Source organism: Chelonoidis abingdonii, chromosome 6, assembly GCF_003597395.2.
Source record: "Chelonoidis abingdonii isolate Lonesome George chromosome 6, CheloAbing_2.0, whole genome shotgun sequence".
Lineage (NCBI taxonomy): Eukaryota > Metazoa > Chordata > Testudines > Testudinidae > Chelonoidis > Chelonoidis abingdonii.
Window position 1 is genome coordinate 71129581 of NC_133774.1, and position 23354 is coordinate 71152934.

The 23354-nt window shown below is 40.7% G+C and overlaps 1 protein-coding gene across 2 annotated transcripts in view; it reads left to right on the forward strand.

Moving 5' to 3' along the window:
* The window catches only part of MAN2A1 (mannosidase alpha class 2A member 1), a 198672-nt gene that overhangs the window by 154841 nt on the left and 20477 nt on the right, over window positions 1–23354 (forward strand). Inside the window, exons 19-21 of one of the 2 annotated variants that reach the window (XM_032762598.2) lie at window positions 3561–3694; window positions 21687–21881; window positions 22018–22390. In XM_032762598.2, coding sequence (XP_032618489.1) covers window positions 3561–3694; window positions 21687–21881; window positions 22018–22056 — 368 coding nt within the window. In that variant the 3' untranslated portion in view covers window positions 22057–22390. Of the gene's footprint in view, window positions 1–3560; window positions 3695–21686; window positions 21882–22017; window positions 22391–23354 lie in introns of those variants that run through there. The other variant, XM_032762597.2, reaches the window with a different exon arrangement.

The window sequence follows — 23354 nt, forward strand, 5'->3', positions numbered from 1 at the left end:
TATATGGGAAGCTGGACCTGATCGGTGACGATATCCCTATGCTTATAGGCATGTGCTGTATGCTCCATAATATTTGTGAAGGGAAGGGTGAAAGCTTCACTCAGGGCTGGGCCGCAACAGCTCAGCACCTAGAGGCTGAGTTTGAACAGCCAGAGACCAGGGCTATTAGAGGGGCACAGCGCAGGGCCATAAGGATCAGGGATGCCTTGAGACTGAAGTTGAAAGCCACTAATATTTGTTGCTATGCTTGGGATTGCTATGCTTGTAATGCTAGGTGGTGATTGGTGCACATGATGCAAGAAGGGGGCTTGACATAATTGTTACTTTGCAGTGGTCTTTTTAATTTCACTTAATAGAATAAAGATTGCTTTCAAACCAACACAATTCTTTTATTAAAAGACAACAACCGGAGGAGAGAGTCAAATGAAAAAATACATCAGCAGGGAGGGGGATGGGGAGAAGGGAAGATCTCAAGAAGTGTCGGAATCCCAGGAAGGCTACAGATTTATGTATGTCCAGAGTCCATACCCAACCTTCTCCTTTGGAGTACAGGGCAGCGGGTGCTGTACTTCAGCAGGGCCAAACTGCAGAGGGACGAGTGTTCAGTGCAATGGGTAGTTGGAGTCCACAGTGCTGGACTGTGAGGAGGGAGGAGTGGGATGCTGTGGGTAGAGACTGGAGCCAGGAGGTTGATAAGTATGTTGGCGGTTTGTGTGGGGCGCATGGGAAAGAGTGTTGCGACAGCAGTTGCAAGGGTGGGCGGGTGTGGAGCTCCTTGGTTTGAAGAGCTAGTATCGCCTGGAGTGTGTCTATAACATTTATGAGCCGCTCCATGGCTTCTTTCTGGTGTACTGTGTTCTCCGTTAGGTCCCTCTTCTAGCTGTCCCACCACTCCTTCCATTCCTGTTTCTCGGCAGTGGAGTGCATCATAACCTCACAGAGAAGTCCTCCTTAGTACTTATTGGCCGCTTTCTAATTCTGCACAGCCATTCTGCTGCCGATAACAAAAAGGGAGTCTGGGGTCCCAAGGTCAACTCTGTGAAGTTTAAATGCAACATTTTACAGAAGCAGTATTGTTTGCAACACAGACAACACTGTTTCAGTGCTTTAGAACATAGCCAGTACTCTCACCTGTCACTAACTGGCTGACCTCAGGCAAGCACACGTGAGCCCAAGACCCCCAAAATGGTGAGTAGCCACGGGGGCAGGGTAAATCACTCGTCCCAGACCCTGCTGTACTCTAAGCACCTAGATCTTGTGGAGAGCCAGCACTGTGGAGGGCAGGGGGGCTGATAATCATTTCTGTCCCCACACCTTCCACAGGCTGTGACCATTATGGAAGCTATCTCACTGCTAAGGGTGAGCAGAGAATCAAGGGAGGGTCGTCTCCAAGCCTGCAGCTTCCTCCCTGGCCCCAGTGTGGCTCTCATGTGCAGCAATGGTCCCCCTTCCCTGCCTACCGTGACGGCACAGTGGCATGGGAAAGTTATCATTAAGGGGGCAAGAAATAAAGCAGTTCTGCCAAGGAACATGTAGCAGCGGATTGCCCAGTATCTGCTCAAGAGTTTCCTGGCTATCTCAGAGGGAGATTCCCGTGAAGTGAGGGAGTCTGTCAACAGCCTGTTCCGCCACTCAGACTAGGCATGCGATGGGAGACAAGCCTACTTTCTGCAACCCTCCTGCCCCCAACAACTTGCTTCAGCAATTCCCAAAATCAGATCCACTTGCCAGGGGTCTCCTCTCCTGCTGTGACTGGCTAGGCTCCTCCAGAAGAAAGCTCCTGGCTGCATGCATTTTTGGCCTCCGAGTCATCTTCTGCCTCTGGGTTTCTTTTCTCCCCCCCACCCCGTGCTTCGTCCAAGATTTCCTCCTTCTCCTTGCTCAGTCCAGGGGTGGCTGCAGGCACCAGCGCACCAAGTGCATGCGTGAGGTGGGAAGCTGCGGGGGGGGCGGCGTGCCAGTCACCATGAGGGCAGCAGTCAGGCTGCCTTCAGACCTTCTGCAGCCTGACTGCTGTGCTTGGGGCGGCAAAATACATAGAGGCGCCCCTGGCTCGGTCCATTCTCGACTGGCATACAAGCCAACGAAGTATCCACAGGGGCCTTCGCAGTGGAGGTGGGGTCGCCACCAAGTATCGTGTCCAGCTCTTGGGTGCAGCACCGGAGCAGTGGTTTACCTCCCGCACCTTGTGGTAGGCATTCTGCAGCTCCTTCACTTTTACCCTACACTGCAGTGTGTTCTGGTCATGGCCCCTTTCTATCCTGCATCGTTAAATCTGTCCGTAGTCGTCATAATTCCTATGTCTGCAGCGCAGCTGGGACTGCACAGCCTCCTCTTCCCAAATGCCGATGAGATCCAGCAGCTCGGCATTGCTCCAAGCAGGGAATCGCCTGGTGCATGGAGCAGGCATGATCACCTGGAAAGATGTGCTGAGGCCACTACATGCATCACTGAGGAAACAGGAAGGAAGGGGACTTCCAAATTTGCAAAGGAATGTACGGGGGGTTCGGGGAATGATGGTTGGTCACCTGAGGGCAGGGCAGTAGAGTTCAAACTGATGACCAGAAAAGTGAGAACAGTCATTGTGGGACACCTCCTGGAGGCCAGTTACAGCGCCGTAATTGCCATGGTGTCTACACTGGCACTGCAGCGCTGTAGTCCTGGCACAGAAAGCTCTACGCCTCTTGTTGGGGTGTTTTTTGTTTAGAGCACTACAACTGCGCAGTTTCTGTGCACTAAGTGGTTTGGCAGTGTGTACACCTCGGGAATTACAGTGCAGAAAGCTGCTTAGGCCTTTGTCTAAATAAAGTATTTGGGCTTAATGTGGGGGTATGGGATGAAATATACAGGTCAGGATAGACAATCTAATATTCCCTTCTGGTCTTAGTTTCATAGAATTTATCTGCCCATCTTCTGTACGTCAGAGTTCTGTGTAACATTTGTGGTTAGGAAGAAGGAATGTTGGAGGTGCACTGCGTTACATGGAATAGGCCAATTTCATCACCCTCACATGATCTCTCATGCAACCCCTATGGGCACAAGCTTTTCAAGGCAGTTTATCAGCCTGTTACCAGAGACATATCTCAGAAGTGTAAATGTGCAGAGGCAACTCTTGAACAAGAGTTACACATAAGTAACCCCTCTTTTCCTGTAAAACTTCAACTTTCACATCCCCCTGTTGTAGGGCTAGAGCTGTTCAAATAGAAATTTTTGGGACTTCTTTTATAATAGGGAAAGTATTTGTCATTTTCCTGCAGCTCAAACATCTTACTAACTTTTGTCCAAACTTGGGAAAAAACCTAGTCTTATCCAGAGACCACTGCTTGAAAATGTTAGCCTGATAAGTAAAAATTTGAGAACATCATAAGAAACCAAAGCAAGGGCATTATGAAAATGCTTATTCAACCCTCCCAATATCATAGATATCACAAACTCTCCAGTTGTAAGAAATATTATCTGGATTATTTTTACCATTGCTGTTTACAGTAATAACATTCATGTGGCTAATAAAAACAGCACATGCTGCTGTTATCAACATAACCTCAATATTTGTTTTTCAGGACAGTTAGAAGTCATTATGGACCGTCGACTTATGCAGGATGATAACCGTGGCCTTGGACAGGGTCTCCAAGATAACAAGATCACAGCTAATCTGTTCCGACTTCTGCTGGAGAGAAGAAATGAAGTAGATGAGGTAGGAGTAATCAGATGGGTTTATCGGCTGTATTTTCAATAAAACATTATAAATATTTGATACTTCTATAAAGAAATATTTAAGCAAAAATACCTGATGTGTAGGTATCTGATCTATCTAAATTGTCGCAATTTATGTAAACCAGGAAGATATGAGAATGTTATATGCGATAATAGTATTGGTCAGTTTGATTTGCTTTTCCTTTTACAAACATTTACCCTTGTATGTATCCTCTTATTCCCTCTTTTTTTTTTTCTCTTCTCTCCTTTCTTCCCCGTCACTGTGGGGAAATAAGCCTGGGAAGGACCAGTTGAGTATCATATTGCAAGAGTAAAGACTAATGACAGCAGTTACAGTGCTGAGTGGATTTAAAATCAGAAGGCAGTTTCTAAAGATGAGGAATTGTGTATGAATTTGTAATACACAAAGGAGCTGGAATTAACTTTTTTATATGGGTGATAGCAACTACTAGAGTGATGAGGATACTTACACTATACCACTTAAAATTAAATTCCAATGTTCATTTGATTCATAGATTTTATTTTTTTAATGCCAAAAGGTATTATTGTGATCCTCTACTTGACATCCTCCTTTATATAACAGGCCATAACATTTTACACCATAATTCCTGCATTAAGCCCATAACATTTTGTTGAGCAGGATATTTTAGAAAGATATCAGGTCTTAAGTTAAAGACTGCAGAGAGTGGAGAATCCATTGCATCCCTCAGTAAGTTGTTCCAAATATTAATTAACTTCAGTGTTAAAAAAGTAAAATAAAAATTATGCCTTATTTCCATTTTCAATTTTCTAACGCCAAATTCCAGCCTTCAAATCTTAACTCTTTGTCAGATAGATTAAAGAGGCATCTACTACCAGAAAGCTTCTCCTTGCATAGGTACTTATGGACTGTGGTGTAGTCACCTCTTCAGCTTCTCTGGTAAGCTAAATAGTGATCTTAAGGCTATAACATAGAAGTTGAGCCTTTTTGCACAATCACTTTTGACATATTTAGATTAAATGCAATGTTAAGGTTATGAATCTTAGAACTAAAGATAGGTAGTGCAAAAAGTAAGGTTCCCATAACAACTTGAATCGAGACATATTTCAAATACTATATGTTTGTAATCCGTTTTCACAGGTAAGCCTGAGAAACCTGATTTTGACTTCACAAAAACAAAAGTGAAAACTAGGGTTGAGATTTTCAGAGCAATACAGGGGTCTTAGCCACACTTCTTCCATCAGTTTCAAAGGAACACGTGTAAGTCATCCCCGAGCTGTAACATATCCACCTGCTCATAAAATCTTTTATAAATGTATCTAAGGGTACATCTGTACTACCCGCCAGATTGGAGATGGATTTATCGTATCTCATCTGGATGTGATAGATCAATCCGCTAATTGACGCCTGTACTCCACCTCGGCAGGAGGAGTAAGCGCAGTCAATGGGGGTGCCATGGCAGTCGACTCGCTGCTGTGAGGGCGGCCAGGTAAGTCGAACTAAGATACTTCGACTTCAGCTACATGAATAGAGTAGCTGAAGTTGCATATCTTAGTTCAAACCCCACCTGCTAGTGCAGCCCAGGCCTAAGTGGATGTATTTGCCTTACCTGGACTGTTTCCAGATGACATTGTGCCATTCAGATCAGTCACATAAATATTCAGTGTTACCTGTCAATCTGCTTCCAAATAAAAAGGCTATCTTCTATCCCAGAGGTCGGCAACCTATGGCACATGTGCCAAAGACGGCACGCAAATGGATTTTTAATGGCATGCTGCTGCCTGCCGGAGTCCCATTAAACCCAGCGTGCCATTAAAAATCGTGCCCAGCCTGCTCTTCTCTGCCCTCCGCTCCCTGGCAGCCGGGATCCCCGCTGGCAGGAGCCAGCGGATAGAACTCCTGAGCGGCAGAGGGCTGAGCACTGGACCCTCACAGCCTGCTGCTAGTCTCGGGTTCTGGCTGCTGGACCCTTGCCAGCAGGAGTCTTGGCCGCAGGCCCCGCATAGTCCGCTGCCGGCCTAGGTCAGCAGATCCCCAGACCAGCAGCGGGCTGAGTGGGCCGGCGGTGTAAGATCAATGTTTTAATTTAATTTTAAATGAAGCTTCTTAAACATTTTGAAAACCTTGTTTATTTTCCAATACAACAATAGTTTAGTTATATAATATATAGACTTATATAGAGAGACCTTCTAAAAATAATTAAAATGTATTACCAGCATGCGAAACCTTAAATTAAAGTGAATAAATGAAGACTCAGCACACCACTTCTGAAAGGTTGCTGACCCCTGCTCTATCCATTGAGTATCTGCTAGCACCGTTACATAAGAGAGAAGGTTCTTGAGCTTATATAGATATAATAAAAATGTAGTGTAGACTATTAAGGAAGTTGATAAGTGCATTAAAGATGTAATTTTGGAAGCTGGAAAGTGTTTCCATTTTTGGAGATCTCTCTCTGTGATGTCATATACACAGTGCATCCCAGTCCATTAAATATCTCACCACATTCTTCAAAAGTTAATTTTAAATTTTTAATTTATTTCTCATGCCACACACCAATCTTTTTGTAGAAAATTGCTTTGCAAATTTATTGAGCACCAACAAAACTGATTTTTTGTACCACAGTGATTTGTCCTTCTGCTATATGTTCATTAATATATTTTGCTTGAATATATTTTCTTTTTCTTTGCAATTTGTGTTGAGAGTGACATATTTAATTTTTTTTATTGCATGCATGACACTGCACTCCTTGTGCTGGAAATCTGTGTGTGATGATTGCCTCTGCATTTCTTACAAATATATATGGTCTCTGCTGTTTTATTTTTTTATGCCTTGGTATGTATTTGCAATTAGACGAACTTCAGTTCTATCACTAATTTCAGTTTTTCATAAACAAGTCAAAGCACAGTTATATTATCAGTTATACCACCAGTGATTTGATCTTTAATTGCTTCATCTAGTTAACAGTTCAAATTGATATGATTTAGCTCTAATACATAGCTCTTTAACATAAGGCTCAATGATACACCTGGCAACTCGTTCCTAGTAAAGAAAATGTGCCAATGTAAGTGACATTTTTGCATGGCTCATAGTATTCTTGCAATTTTGGTTAGCTGTTCTTACAATCATTTTCTTGCTTCTACTGGATTGCATTATAGATCTCAAGTCTCTGGGCCTGCCACTTGTAGCATTGTAAAGAATTTCACCATCTCCAGTTTCTCTGCAATACCACCTGGTTTCAGGAAAATTAGGAAGTTCTGCTACCACCTCCAATTCTCTTCCAGTTTCCTTTGCAGACTGAGGGATACAAGTGTCTTCATTTGCTCTATTTTTGATTCAGTTTTCTTCTGACACTACATAATAGATTTGATACACAGGAATGCTGGTCAGAGTGTGATCTTCATTTCCTGGCTTCAGTCACGTGACACAGGTCATGAATATGAAAGGTTAATATCTCTTTTGCATAGCAGGGAGCAGCATCCACTCACTTAAAAATCATTAGTTATTAAACCTTTCTCATTTCTACAGTACTCTAGCATTCACTGAAGTGCACCTGTCTTTACAGCAAACTACTCCCACCTGATTTAAGACCATATGAAGTTGCCAGAAAAAATACCCACAATCAGAACCATTGTTTAGGTCAGATGGGCAAGAGTGTGTGTGTGTGGGGGGTTCATATGTAAAAGCGTTGCCATATTGTGAGAGTTAGCGTAGATAGTTATCTATTTGTATAATATTTTCTCTGGTTAAGACCCTGTTCTGACTATTGGACCAAAATTAGGTAACTTACACAACAATGGTGCAGAACGATAGGCAATCACACTTATGTATAGATCTGAGTACTTTAGTAACTATGCCCGAGGTTATGGACCTACTATTGGAGTGGCTGGGTGAGGTTCTGTGGCCTGCAATGTGCAGGAGGCCAGACTAGATGATCATGATGGTACCTTCTGGCCTTAAACTGTCTATCATGAATCCATACATACAAAAATACGTAGGATCTTAGACTCCATAGGCAAACTATGCCAATTTAAGATGTCAGAAGCTGCAGAGTATAAACTTTAAAGTTTCTTTATCCAAAAGTTCTTCATTAGAATGTTTCCTTCCTAAATGCAAGGCCCAATGAGTATACGAGAGGAAATGGTTGGATGGCAGCAGAAAAAGTTGAGGTTGTTTAGGTGGCTTTAGCTGTTCATATTAATACTTTCTAATGGTTATTATGTGTGACATTAACTTTAAATTCCCAGTATTTCTAACATTTGTGGTGGTTGAGAGAATTACACCACTCTATGTAGGTGCACAGTCTTGTTATCAAGAATTCAGTTTAAACTCCTTGCACTGTCCTTCAGTTTGACACTGCTTATTAAACACCACTGAGTGAAGGAGAAAAAACAATTGCTTACCATAGTGTGACTCTTTCTCAGATGATTGCCTCAGTGTATCTAGACTTCCCTCACCTTTTCCTGTTATTTTGGAATTTGATAATAAATTCTTGACTTAGTATAAGAAATGTAGTGAATGTTGGGGCTGCACTCCATATATAGTCTTGGCTTAGGGCCTGAGGATCCTTGCAAGTGTGTATGCACAGTCTCAATGAACTCTTTTAGCCAGGAACATCTGATCTCAGGTGTCAGGATGTACACTGTCATCCAGGATATGTATCCATCCAGCAGTCATCTAGCAGAACAACACAGATAGCAGTAAGTAGTGGTGCTTGAATATACCAGCCATATACATCACCAGGTATCTCTTTGCTACTCTCGGGATCCTGATCTATGAGATGAGGAACATATAATGCAATCAAATTGAAAAAGGAAAATGGAGGAAAAGAGAATGTTAGGCCAAAAATTCAGGAAATCTATAGAAAGAAAGGTGGTCCACAGATACTGCACAGGGCAGCAACTGACATGCGCACAACAGTAACAACAAAAGGGCAGAGGAAGAAGCTGGAGCTGGGCTGAGTGAGGAAGTGAGAAAATTCACATAAACAGGCTAAGGGAGCTGCTGAAATCATTGGACTCATGCTTACTCTCTCCCTGCACTACAATCTTCATGCATTGGAGGAAGGCAGATTTTAATGAGGCTTACTGCAGGCTTAGTGGCATATGTTATTGCAGGAGCTATAGCTCACCGAGTTTGACCAGTGGCAGTCCGCCTAGCCAGGAGTGTGCATCATTTGTCAGAAGGCTGCACTATAGTGGCTGAGTGGTTTTTCTGGTCCTTGGGACGCTTCCTACAATCAGGCACCAGCCATAAGGGCTAGTGCACTTTTTAGGTTTTAGATCTTATAATAGGATGAGTATATTCTATTACTACCAACTAATATTTTTATGACTGTTTAGTGTAAGATTGGCTCGTTTTAAAATCATTTTCAGATGCAAGCTATCAACTCATTTTATAGAAAATGAAAGAGAAGAGAATAAAGAATCTGGGGATAAAATATATTGATGGACCATTTTAAAGCATAGTGAATTATATTTCAGTTTGTCCCTGACAGCCTTTCTAGTCATACTTGTCATCTACCTAAATATTTTCTTATTGCCATTTCTCTGAATTATTTTATATTAGCAGTATTTGAGGCAGATATTTTGAGTGGTACTTTGGGTCTTAATTGACTAATTAAACTTACCAAAATGAATTTAGATTAAAATGTTTATCAAATGAAAAATCAAGAAGTTGCCATAATTAACTTTACCTAGTATAATCATGGAAATGTACAAAGGGGGGCAAATCCGCTCTTACATTTTTTTGTATTCAAAGAGCCTAAATGCAATAGCATACATTAAATGGCCTGCAAAATTTCATATGTGGGACTCTTGTTGTTAAATGCATGAATGAAGCCAATAAGGCTGTGTCTACAGTGCAGACCCCTTAATGACATGTAGGTTATGTGTAGCTACACACTGCAGTGAAAAGCAGGCTGCCTCCACATTGTGGTGTATAGCTACGTGGAGCAGTGAAAGGCTCTAGCAGGGGTGAGATTGTTGCAGGGAAAGGCTCTATGGAGAGAATGTGAATGCAGCAAGAGTAATCAGAATACCAAATTTCAAGATTAGGCACAGTGGTAGGCAAAAAATAGCTTCCATATGGTTTGATAGAATCCAATGTTCTGATGAATTACTTACCGCTAGAATAGTTGTTTTGCCTTTAACAAATGACATAAGACCCTGGGTTTCTAAATGCTAAGTGCACTTTCAAAATGTATAAGAAAGTTATGGGAAGGCATGAGACCTATGAGAACTTCGGAAATGCACAATGGCAGTGTAAACACAGGTCAAATGCACCAAGGATATCTTAGAATCAGAGAGAGATGGATTTCTACAGGATAAGAGTCCCACAAGAATTACAAGAATAAAAGCATTTTACAACTATAAAGTACATAATTTGTGCAAATAAACTCTTGTTACTGATGTGATATTGCTTAAACCCATCTTTGTTAATTGTAGTGTTGCAAAAATCACAGATGCAACTTTTAAGACATTGATATTTCTTCATTGTCTGTGATGATTCTTAGGAGTCAATTTTAACATAAGGGAGAAAAGGAATCTCTCTATTCAGAGAGAGAGAGAGCACAGAATCATAGATGCTGGAAGAAAAAGGCCGGTTATGTTATCTGGTCCAAACTTTCAGTGCATTTTGGTTCCTTTAAAGTAGATTTTCTAGTGTTTTTGAGGGCATACAGATGTCTTTATTCTCCTCTTAGTTCTCTAATCAAGAAGATAGTCATGATCAAAGCAAATTGTACTCTGTGGCAAGCTAGACCAGAATTCTGTGGAAAGATTTTCCCTGCCAAGTTCTGGAGATAAATTACGTGCCAAAGTGGATGGTATGTGACAGTTTCAAGTACATGGGGAAAAAAATGGTGGATTTTTATTGAATGTGACAGTGATTCGATAAGTATTAAATAACTGACTTCAGCTTTGGCCCAAAATAGGAAGAAAAGATAGTCATTTGAAACTTTTTGATGAGTTTTCCTCTATCTCAACAACCCTTGACAACAGCCAGCCACCCCACTGTTTTACACCTCAATATCAGCCTCATAGACTCATGGACTATAAAGCTTGAAGGGATGATCATCATCATCTGCTTTGACCTGCACATTGCAGGCCACAAAACCTTGCCTACCCACTCCTGTAATGAGTCCATAACCTGTGGCTGAGTTACTGAAGTCCTGAAATCATGATTTAAAGACTTCAAGTTACAGAGAATCCACCATTTATACTATTTAAACCTGCAAATGACCTGTGCCCCATGCTGCAGAGGAAGGGCAAAAAAAAAAACACCTCGGCCTGACCCTGGGGAAAATTCTTCCCAACCCTGAGAGTTTCAGCAAGACCCAACAGCCATACATCAAGAGAGAATTCTGTGTAGTAACTCAGAGCCCTCCCCATCCAGTGCCCCATCACTGGCCATTGGGGATATTTGCTACCAGCAGTTGCAGATAGGCTGTAACATTGTAGGCAGTCTCAGCATACCATCCCCTCCATAAATTTATCAAGCTCAATCTTGAAGCCATTTAGATTTTTTGCCCCTCCTACTCCCTTTGGAAGGCTGATATTTAGAAAACTGTGTCTTATTTCAAGCCTAAATTTGTTGATGGCCATTTTATGTCCGTTTGGTCTTTGTGTCCACATTGGCAGTTAACTTAAATAACTCCTCTCCCTTCCTGGTATTTTTCATTCTAATGTGTTTATAGAGTAATTGTATCTCTTCTTAGCCTTCTTTTGGTTACTTTAAACAAGCCAAGTTCTTTGAGTCTTATCTCATAAGGTAGGTTTTTCATTTCTATGATCATCCTAGTAGCCCTTCTCTGCATCCGTTCCAGTCTGAATTTATCTGTCTTAAACATGAGATACCAGAATTGTGCACAGTATTCCAGATGAGGTTCACCAGTGCCTTGTATAATGGTACTAGCACTTCCTTATCTCTACTGGAAATACCTTGCATTTAGGATTGCAGTAACCTTTTTCATGGCTGCATCACATTAGTGGTTCACAATCATCCTGCCATCATCCAGTTCGCCAACTGATAAGCCGGAAACTTATAGCAAAAATTCTTATCCCTATGTGCATGACCTTGGACTTTCCACTATTAAATATCAACCCATTTCTATTACTCCAGTTTTCAAGGTCATCCAGATCTTCTTGTATGATATTCTAGTCCTTCTCTATATTGGCAATATCGCCTAACTTTGTGTAATCTGCAAATGATATTAGCACACACCCGCTTTTTGTGCCAAGGTCAGTAATAAAATGTTCAATAAGACTAGTCCCATGAACGATCCCTGAGGAACTCCACTAGTAACCTCCCTCCAGCCTGACAGTTCACCTTCCAGCATGACCCGTTGTTGTCACCCCTTAACCTTATCTTCTCCAATTTAACTAATTTCTCATATGGAACTCTGTCAGATGCCATACTGAAATCCAGGTAGATTAGATCTACTACATTTCCTTTGTCTAAAAAAATCAGTTATCTTCTCAAAGAAAGGTCAAGTGGTCTGGCATGATCTACCTTTTGTAAAAAGATGTTGTATTTTATCCCAATTACCATTTACCTCTATATCTTTTAGCAACTTTCTATTTCAAAATTTGATCCAAGACCTTGCATGTAATTGAGGTTAAACTAATAGGCCTGAGGTTCTTGGATCACTTTTTCTCCTTTCTTAAAAATAGGTACTATATTAGTAATTCTCCAGTCATAGGCTATGACCCCTGAGTTAACAGATTCATTAAAAATCCTAGCTATTTGTCTTGCAATTTCATGTGCCAGTTCCTTTACTATTCTTGAATGGAGATTATCTGGGGCTCCTGGTTTATTCTCATTAAGCTGTTTGAGTTTGACATCCAGATGTGGTAATTTCTACTTCTGTGTCCTCACTGACATTAGCCACCCTACCACTACCTCTAATCTCCTCATTACCTCTATTAAAAACTGAGACAAAGTATTTGTCTACATGTTGTCGCTGCATCTAGCAACAGTGGATAAAACAGATTAGTTGAAATAGTTAAAATGTATTATTAAGGAGGAGATTTACAAAGACACAAACAGGCAGCTATCTTTAGTTGAAAGTCAATGTGGGAGTCCCTTGTGCATTTGGAAAATCTCCCCTCATTATTTATTATTAAACTTCAGAGTTAATATACAATTGAGAGGAATAGAGGGAGTTTACAGCTCTCAGAGCTGTTGTTTCAAGTTCTCTATCTGCAAGCTCATGACGCATCATTCATCTCAACTTTACTAAATGTATACTAAAGGCCACTAAATCTCTCCACCTCATTTTCCCCATTAGTCAAACCATGTTTTCACCGCTTTTGTAAAGCTTTCTGAAATCCTCTGTGCAGAGTTTTAGTATTTACTGATAAATATTCCCATGTCACCACTTGGAAAGTTATTTTAAAAATTGAGTTGAAGAAGGCAGAGGTGGTGCTCAATACTTTAAAATCCTATCCACATCCCCATGACAGAAACTTTTAGCTTTTCCTCTCCCCATGTATCAAACTGCCCTGATCCCTCCTTTCTCTGACTTCAGTTGCTAAATTCCCACACAAATTGGTATTTCTGTAACTGCATGAGGTAAATAGAAATGTTTTCTAAAACCTGGAATTTCATTGATTTTAATATTATGGAACTGATCAAATAAAACTTTGAATCTCTCCCATTTATTTAATATTTCTGTGTGTTTTTCAACCTACTATCAAATACAAATTTAGGAATAAATTGCCTAGGGAGGTTGTGGAATCTCCATCTTGGATATTTAAGAGTAAGGTAATAAAATTCATCCAGGGATGGCTAGACAGGTATTTTGTCCTGCCATGAAGGGCGGGACTCGGACTTGAGACCACAATCGAGTCCCTTACCATCCAGAACTACAGAATCTAGATTTAACTCTGGATATTGACTGAGCCATCTTACTGTGATGCTCTTGTAAGGGAGGCGTTATACGTAACTTTAGAATCAAGAAAGAAATATTTTGTTACACTAGCACTAAACTTGACACAAGATTCAATCACACACCCCCCAAAAAAAAAAATGGAAAGCAGAAATAGTTCTACCCACATTTTTCCAACCTCTTGCTCATGACATCTTTCCTTCGGCCTTTTTTTAAAAAAAATTAATAGTTGTCCCAGTCATCTGCTCCTGTACTCACATACTTTCTCCTTAAAAGCAGGTTTCCAAGGAGCTGTAGCAGCCAGTGCAAATGTATACGTCTTTAGACACATGTCAGGATCCTTGGTACCACTTCTGCAGCTCCTTTTAAACATTGCAACCGCTGTGCTATAGATCTTGGAGCATTTGATAGTGGCTACTGCCATGGCCTTAAACACAACTGGTGGACGTAATCCTAAAATACTTGAGACTCAAACAAAAATGGCGCTACCTGTTGTTGCTTCCAGAAAACTTAATTCTGAGGAGAAGGCAGATAAAAATGGAGAAGTGGGACATGACAATAAGATGAAACTGAGAATTAGATGGGATGGGAAAGATTATGCAGAAAAAGAATAGGGAAATATTCAGAAGGCAAGACTAACTAGTTGGCTGTGACTATTCAGCCATTGACTAGTTGCGGCGGTAATAATGGTAAATTGTCATTAGTCATGTAATCCTTTCTTATCCAGTAGTATTGTTTGGTCATTACAGGACGTAGTGTATATTTCCTTACTTCTAGCTGCATGTTGTATATTCATCAGTGATTTAAAAGAACATATTTACTCCTAAATTATGGCATTATGCAGGGGAAAGTTTTAAATGGGAGATAAGGAGAGTTAGCAGAAGGAAGAGTATTAAATATAATTTTATAACAATTAACAAGTCACAACTTTTTCAAACTTTAAATAATGAAAAGATTTAATATTTTGGAGTTGAGAGAGATCCTCAGTCTGTCTTGAAGAACAGAATTGGCAAGGGTTTTTATTCAACATAATGTATAAAGCTGTTTGGAATGATATAATAACTTTCACAATCAAGAGATATTTATCTTAACATAGTCTTGTGCTAGTGGCATAATACAAGAAGTAAGTAAATGTTTCAAGTACTTTTTCAGTTTGACAATTCATTATTTTAGTTTTATGTTGGTGTCATATGAAATATATGTTGGAGATAATTCCAGAGAACTCCGTGATAAGCAACACCATAAACATTGCCTGCATGTGTTTATAAATTTAGGAAATCCTAGATCAGGGATTTTAAGTGTGGTGAAATATTTAGGTGAAAACTAAGCTTGTGCTTGGAGGTATTTAGTTGAATACCTAGAGCTGTTTGCTATTATCCTAATTGTTTAAGTATAGAACTCAGTACTTGGATTAGTTTTAAAAAGTCTACATGTGATTGAGAATATTTTTAGAAAAATTGTTTGAAATACAAACAGTATTACTGTATAGAACAACTGTTCAGAACTATTCAGTGGAGTTGGTGCATTTTTTGAGTTTATGTCCCTGTGTGTGCTACACCATAGAATGTGCATGTGCCTGTGCACTCTCAACTGGAGATTGTAAACCAGTGATTGTGGGCCCACACCTGCACAGAAAAGCTCTTTGTGCTGCCCTACCAGAGCATATAGGGATGTGTGGACCTGCCCACCTGTAGTTCAAGATGGACCATTTGATGTCAACTGTTTTACAGCTTCTTGCCCTTTACACTTCTCTTTGTCAAGCTAAATAGATTGAGCTCCTTGAGACATGTTTGTTTGTTAGGCATGTTTTCTAATCCTTCAGTCATTATTGTGGCTCTTCGCTGAACCCACACTAATTTATCAACAACTTTCTTGAATTGTGGGCACCAGAAGTGCCCACATTATTCCAACAGTGGTCAGGGCCGTCCAGAGGATTCAGGGGGTCTGGGGCAAAGTGGGGGAGCTGCAATGTTTGTATTCATCCGGCGGTGGTCTGGGTCTTCAGCAGCATTTTGGCAGTGGGGAGCCCTTCAGTCGCTCCGCATCTTTGGCAGCACTGAAGGGCACCCACTTGCCGCCTGCCCCGGGCAGCCCTGGCAGTGTTCACATCATGCCAAATACAGAGAGAGTTAGTTTGACAGGCTCTATTTTCCATAAACTCATGTTGATTTGTCAGTTACATTATCTTCCTTTAGTTCTTTATTAATTGAGTCCTGTATCAGCCGTTCCATTCTCTTGCCTGGTGTTGATGTCAGGCTGACAGGCCTATAATTACCTGGGTCGTTCTGCTTACCCTTTTTAAACATTGGCACAACATTAGCTTTCTTCCAGTCTTCTGGAACTCCCAGTGTTCCAAAACTTATTGAGAATCAGCCAGTCTTTTGAAACTCTTCGGATGCAAGTTATCTGGATCTCCTGATTTTAATATTTCTGACTTTAGTGGAATGGAAAAAAACATCGTTATCACCATATTATGAGACTGATTCATCTGTTCTCCCCCCCCCCCCAAAACAGAACAAAGATTTATTAAACATCTTTTCTGTATTATTTATTATTAAATTAATCATTTAATAATAATTTTTCTAGCGTTTCCATTTAGTGATGACCTATACCATTGTCAGGATTCTTTTTGTTCCTAGTGTGTTTAAAAAACTCTTACTGTCTTTAACTCTGCTTGCCATACATTTTTCTCCTTTTGTGTCCTTTATTGATTTTCTGCAATTCCTAACTTCTGACTTATTCATTAATGTTAACTTGCCTTTTCTTCCATTTGTTATATATTATTTCTTTTATATTTTAAAGCTGCCTTCACTTCATTTCTAAACAGTTTGTTTTTTTAACCAGCACAGCCTTCTTCAATTGTGGGATTGAGGCTTTTGGGGCATTTAGTAAGGTGTTCTTAAACGATTCCCAATAATCATTCACGTTTTTTTAATTCTTTTCCCCAGCTTATTTGGCTCATACTGTTTTCAGCTTTGTAAAATAGGCCCTATTAAAGCACCAAGTATATATATTACTTTTAGTCTTGTGGTCAGTTCCTCGTTATCTGTTGGAACAAGGTGTAATATAGAATTCCCCCATGATGGCTTTTGAGTTAGGAAATTCTCATCTATAATATTTAGAAATTCCAAGGATGTTTGGAACTGGAAGTATGCAATCAGGCAGCAGAGACCAAAAATCCCATATACTCTACAGTATAGTGTTGTGTTACATGTAAACTACTAAAAAAAAAAAAAAAAAGGAGGTGGGGGGAGTTTACAAAGAATTGATAAGGTAAGGAAACTGTTACCATGCTTGTTTTATTTAAATTAAGATGGTTAAAAGTAGCATTTTTCTTCTGCATAGTAAAGTTTCAAAGGTGTATAAGTTGTAAACTTTTGAAAGAACCCCCCTAATGTTTTGTTCAGAGTTAGAAACATTTCAGAGTTTCAAACAGCCTTCATTCCTGAGGTGTTCGTAACTGAGCTTCTACTGTAGATTGAATTTATGGACCTAAATGACCAAGTCCAGTTCCTCTGGTTTGTTGGTCAGGCTCTTAGCATTAATGTATAGGTAATTGAAGCATTTCTCCTGTTTGTCCTTTGATTCCTTGGTAAATTTTGTTCTCGATATCTTGATTTTGTGCTGAATGCTCATATCTTTCCTCTTTTTACCCTCCCCGTACGCTATTAATTTAACACCTTCCTAACTACTCTAGCCAGCCTGTCCTTGTCATAAGCATAAGTCCCAATTCTGAACCTTAGCTTCCAAAATGTGGGTGCCTGCATGAACCCTCCAAGCTTAATTACCAGCTTGGATCTGATAGCCGCTAGCACCAGACAGGATCAGTGCCTGCCTCACTCTGGTCTCCCCAAACCTTCCCTGGGGACCCCAAGACTCAAATGCCCTGAGTCTACAACAAAGGAAATAACCCCCTCCCTGTCTCCTCTTTATTTCCTCCCCGGCTTCCCCTCCCTGGATGGCCCTGGACGATCACCCTATTTCAATTCCTTGAAATGCAAAACAGAGAGATCCAGTTCTTTCACCCTCAGTCAGAGTCCCTGCAAAGGGAAGCTTTGCAACTCTGACACAAAGAGATTTTCCCCCTCCCAGTCTTTCCCTGAGAGAGACCGTAACCCTGGCACAGAGATTCCTATCCCCCTGAGCCTCAACTAGAAAAGAAAATCCAACAAGTTTTAAAAAGAAAGCTTTATATAAAAAGAAAGAAAAAGACATAAAAATGGTCTCTGTATCAAGGTTGACAATATACAGGGTCAATTGCTTAAAAGAAAAATGAATAAACAGCCTTATCCAAAAAGATATACAATTTAAAACATTCCAGCAAACTACACACATGTAAATACAAAAACAATATAAAAACCTATTGTTTTCTACCTTTTGTACTTACACTTGGAAACAGAAGATTAGAAAAGCCTGGAGATAGAGATCACTCTCTCATAGCCGAGAGAGCACAGAGCAGAGACACAGACCAAAGACACACACCCAAAAATTCCCTCCCTGAGCTTTGAAAAATCCGGTTTTCTGATTGGTCCTCTGGTCAGGTGTTTGGTTCCCTTTGTTAACCCTTTACAGGTAAAAGAAACATTAACCTTTAGCTATCTGTTTATGACAGTCCTCAAGAAGTTTGGTCCCCCTTCTGCTGAGGTGGTGACCATCCAAACAATATAGCCTCCTCTCCGTCATAGAAGATGGGCCAATATTTCACAAAGCTAGAGCCTAGACCACTTACCTAGCCAGTGATTCACTTCCAGAATCCTCTGCCTTCTGTCTTCTGTTGACATATGCAGCAATATCTTCAGTAAAATATATGAAATAATATACTTGAAATGTTTATACCATTGCCTATCATTAAGATTGAGCAACCTGTTTGTAATCTAGATATGTTTACTTGTTTAGTTGTCAGCTGAATCACATATCAGATGTTTGCTGTTTGTTGTACCCACACACACAAAAATTAAAAATGTATTGTGCTGCTAACCGAGAGGAGGAAGAGCAACACTCACTTCTTCCTTAAAAAGTTAGCATATATCTTATCTGTTGAGAACTAATCAAAACATACATAACATTTGCATTTAAATTGTATAGAACTCTGTAGCTTGCTTTAATTTTATTTTGCTGGCAGTATTAATTATTTGTATTACACTAAATGATCAGGACTCCACTGAGATTATTGCTGTACAACTAAATCCTTGCTCCACAGTTTACAGTCTAGATATATGACAAGATCAAGTAGGTAAATGAAATAGACAAGTGGAATGGCAAGACAACAGTAAATGGTACAGTTCCTAGGAGACCATGATCTTTTTGCTAACTGTCTAGCCATTATCATCTGGAGTGTTTTGTAGGCATTACAGCATTAGTAAGTCTTAAGGAGATACTTGAAGGAGGATGAAGATACTTTACAGATTTTACAGGAGGTTTGACGGGTGGCATGGAAAAAAAGCACAGAACTGTTAATGATACCTCCTTTGCAAACTTTTTGAGAAAGCTACTGATTATTTGTATAAGAAGTCCAGTAAGAATAAGAATTATAATTCTTTGAGTGCTTGCACATGTCCATTCCACTTTAGATGTGTTCACACCAGTGCACTGAAGCTGGAGAACTTTTCCCAATAGTTGTACTTGTTGGGGCAGTACATGCTGCTTGCTGAAAGCATAAAGGGTTGGAACCATCCCAGCCCCCCTTCAGTTCCTTCTGACCACCCATGGTTGGTAGTCAGAGTGTGTGGGTGTGAGTCTTATGGTCTTTCCCATATTTCCCTTTAAGAGAACTTTCTAGAGGTCTTTTATTGTAAGTAGTTTAGTATAGTTGTAGTTTAGATAGTGGTACTTGTTTTTGGCTCAGTTCCCAAGCATGTCCAAGTCCCCAAGATTTAGGTACTGTTCTGGCTATAACAAATTTAGGCCAGTCAGTGATCCTCACTCCCACTGATAGAAGTGTTTGGGAGAAGGGCACATCAGGTATAACTGCCCTATTTGTAAGGTATTTAAAACAAGGAGTAGGAAGTTGAGGGAAGTTGAACTTCAAGACATCTTGGTTGAAACAGCTTTTGTGCTCTCATTCAGAACCCAGATGCTCAGTATACAGGGATTTGGATTTAACTCCATCTCCGAGTGCACCACCAGACTTGGAAGAGAGTTGAAGAGAGCTGGTGAGAAGACACCACTCTCCATCTCTGGTGCCATGCAGGCAGCAGAAGTCCAGCCCACAGACCTCTTCTGGCCAGAAGAAGCCCTCTTCTTCTCTGAGGGCTAAGTCCTCAACACACTCACATAAAATGACCAGTACCGAAGTTAGTTATAGTTAAGATAACTCCTGCAAGATGCTCCCCAGTGCTGCATTCTAGAAATGTAGAGTTATAGACTCTGGCATCTTAAGTTGTACTGCCCACCCACTTTTTAACATGAGTGTAGTTTGGGGGTGCGGAGTGGTGACTGCAGCACCTGTGCTTTGTGTCAGGGGAGCTGATCAGCTTCCCCACCATGAAGTGCAGTCCCTACCGCAGTGCCAGCCTCTTTCCAGTGGGGGGACTAAAGGGGACCTTAGTCCTCCTTGCCTTGAGGCCTGGACCCTCCTCTCTTCCCCTCCAAGACCCTCCCCTCTGGCAAGGCCAAAAGTCAGAGCTGGTCTGTAATAAGAGCCTCCCAGGGATCCAGAACCGCTGTGGGGAGCCATGGACCCTCCACCTGCTCTGGGCAATGTACCAGGATGGGTGGGAACATGGGCCCCACAACAGCCTGGGCTCCCTGGGTGACTCTTAGCATGGCCCAGCTCCAAGTTCTGGGCTGGCCTCAGGGTGGAGCCTTGGGTGGGGGGGAAGAGAAGGAGCAGGGACATGGCTATTGGGAACGAGGAAGAGCAGAGGCGGGGCCACGGTTCTGGCAGTGTTGCTTATGACTGTTAGGTTCTTGAAAGGTTTGGACAGACCTTGCCTCCTATTAGGGATCCCACATCATCCTGCAATCTGAGTTTGGTTCTTTCCATTTTAACAGGGCTGCCATTCAAATCTATAGCTACGCCCCCTTTTTCATCTCTCAGTGAAGTTAGTATTCCTGGTGGCTGCTATTGTAGCCAGGAAGTAGCAGAACTTTAGGCCTTGGTAGCTGACTCTCCTTAGATACTGTTTTATAAGGGTAAAGTTAGTTGGCATCCACACCTCAAATTTCTTACTAAAGTGGTGTCAGATTTTCATGTAAATAATTCTGCATACTTACTACCTTTTTTTCAAAACCTCACACCCACAAAGATAGGGAAAATCTTCATACCTTGGGCATTTATAAGATATGGCCTTTTAGCTGAACAGAATTAAAGAGTTTATGGCATCTCCACCGTATACTCTTGTTCATCTCCACTGACAGGATGAAAGGGCATTCTGTCTCTTGACAGATGATTTCTTCCTGGATCTCCTCTTGTATTTATCTGTGCTACGATAATGTCCATGACCTCAAAGAGTTTTAACACACTATGAGAGCATAAGCAGTGTCAGCTGCTTTCCTAAGTCATGTTCCCATAGTGATATTTGCAGGGCTATGACTTGGTCCTATGCCCTAAGAGCCAATATGTTTGGGAGAGTAGTGTGGGAGTCCTTGCTTAGGTAGACACCAATTTCCTCCTCCATTTGAAATTGTCAGACACCTAAAGTGGAATGGAGATGTGCAAGCACTTAAATGTTAGTTACCAGTTCAGAAACTACTGTTGTTTAAGATGAGTGCACATGTCCATTCCATGACCCATCCTCCTTGCTCTCTACATGGGCGCCACAGCAAACTCTGGCTCCCTGGGCCAAGGAACTCAGTGAGGTCAGAGACTTCACCCTTTCATAACTTCAGCTAGTTGAACAAATGTGCAGAGGGCACATGCTCCACGTGAACAGGTACCACTGTTGGAAAAAGTTCTCTGGCTTCGGTGAACAGGTAATCAACACACCTAAAATGGAAAGGACATGTGCAACATACGTTGAAGAACAGTTACCGAGCCAGTACGTAACCATTTTTATTATTAGAGAAGCAGATGAGTAGCTGATTGAGAAGTTTTGTCTTTGTAAATAATAATTGTCTTAATTTACAGACTTGCATTTAATTAAGGTTTTATCTGCTTTTTTATAGAAAGAAGAGAAGTCATCAGTTAGTTTCCCCTCTCTTCTGAGCCATACGACTTCTTTTTTCATAAATCATCCTGTAATTCCAATGACTACATATGCAGAATCTGGTGTCCCACAGATTTTGAATACCTTTTCTCCACTCACTTCATCCATGCCTTGTGACATGCATGTGGTCAATCTAAGGACAATACAATCAAAGGTATGTTCAAAATACTAATGTTATGAACAAATGTATGATATAACTAGCCATATATTCTAGAAAATATTTCATTCTATAAAAGTAAATTATGAATCCACATAAGATGTAGTCACCAGGTCTTTTTCTTCTGCAACAGCTGAAGGATTTTCATCTTCTCACCAGTCACTGTTTTTGAAACATCATACAAACATAAGATTTGTCATTCCACATCACATATATGTGTATTAAGTCCATCCTGCCTCCAGCAGTAGTGAGAGAACTCAGAAGATGGAGAAAAGCAATCTAGGGTCCAATATTCACCAAGTGTTTAACTCCTTGACTTTGTGGTTGACCGGTGTACTGTAATCTATCTGCATCTCTACTCTTCATTCCACAAGCTTGCTTCGCACTGTTTCTGCCAATATTATACCTTAGAAGTTGTATTGCTGGCGTCATGACCATAGGAGTCTTCATGCACTTAGAGGTCCAGATGTGCCTTCCTTGGATCTTAAGTTATTCACTTGATTATATTGTCCTCATAGACTTGGAGGATTTACAGAGAATAAATGCCAAGGGAGACAGGGAAGCAGAAGATTCAGACTGAAGGTTGGCACAGAGAAGACAAGAATTACTTCAACTGGAAGACAAGAGGAAGAAATAAAGATCAAAGCTGGAGACAAAGAACCAGGATAAGGGAAAAAAAATGTGTTCCCTGGAGGACTAGTATCGAAGAATGGGAACTGTGAAGATGACATCAAAAGAAGAATCCAAGTAGCCGCTACTGCACTTAGAATACTCTGCAAGAACTGGAAAGCTAAAGAAATGTTGATTAAAAATGAAAATCAGTGTATATGAAACAACTGCTGTGCCATTGCTGCTGTACCAGATTGGAATGCTGGAGTATGAAGAAGGCTGATGAACTAAAGATATCGACCTCAGAAATGAATTGGCTTAGGAGACTATTGAGCGTTTCAAGACTGCTGGAAAAAATGAAATGAAAAGAAAACAAGTAGGGTAAGAAGAAATAATGCTATGACAGAAGACTAAAAAATGATGACTGTGGTGGTTTAGACACGTGTCAAGAATGAACTCAAAGTATACCATACATGGTAATACATGAGAGTGCAAGGAACTAGAAATAGAGGGAGACCGAGCAAGCATTAGATAAACACAGTGAAAAATGACATAGAACAAAGCGTTTTAATGATGAGTGAAGCCATGAAGCTGGTACAAGACAGTGTCAAAAAGTCTTCATTTAACCACCTCATTACTGTTGTGCTGATGGATGGGAATGAAAGAAGATGTGATAAAAGGGTATCCGCCTTAAAAATGTTAATTTCTTACTAGAACTCTGGTTTTTACGATCACAGGAGTTAATTTTATGGTTCATGGGTATGTATAATGAGCTTTTGCCCTGCATATAAAGTAGCAACCACGCTCTACAGGTCAATTCTAATACTTACAAAGCATATAAGGAGAACAAAGAAAACAGAC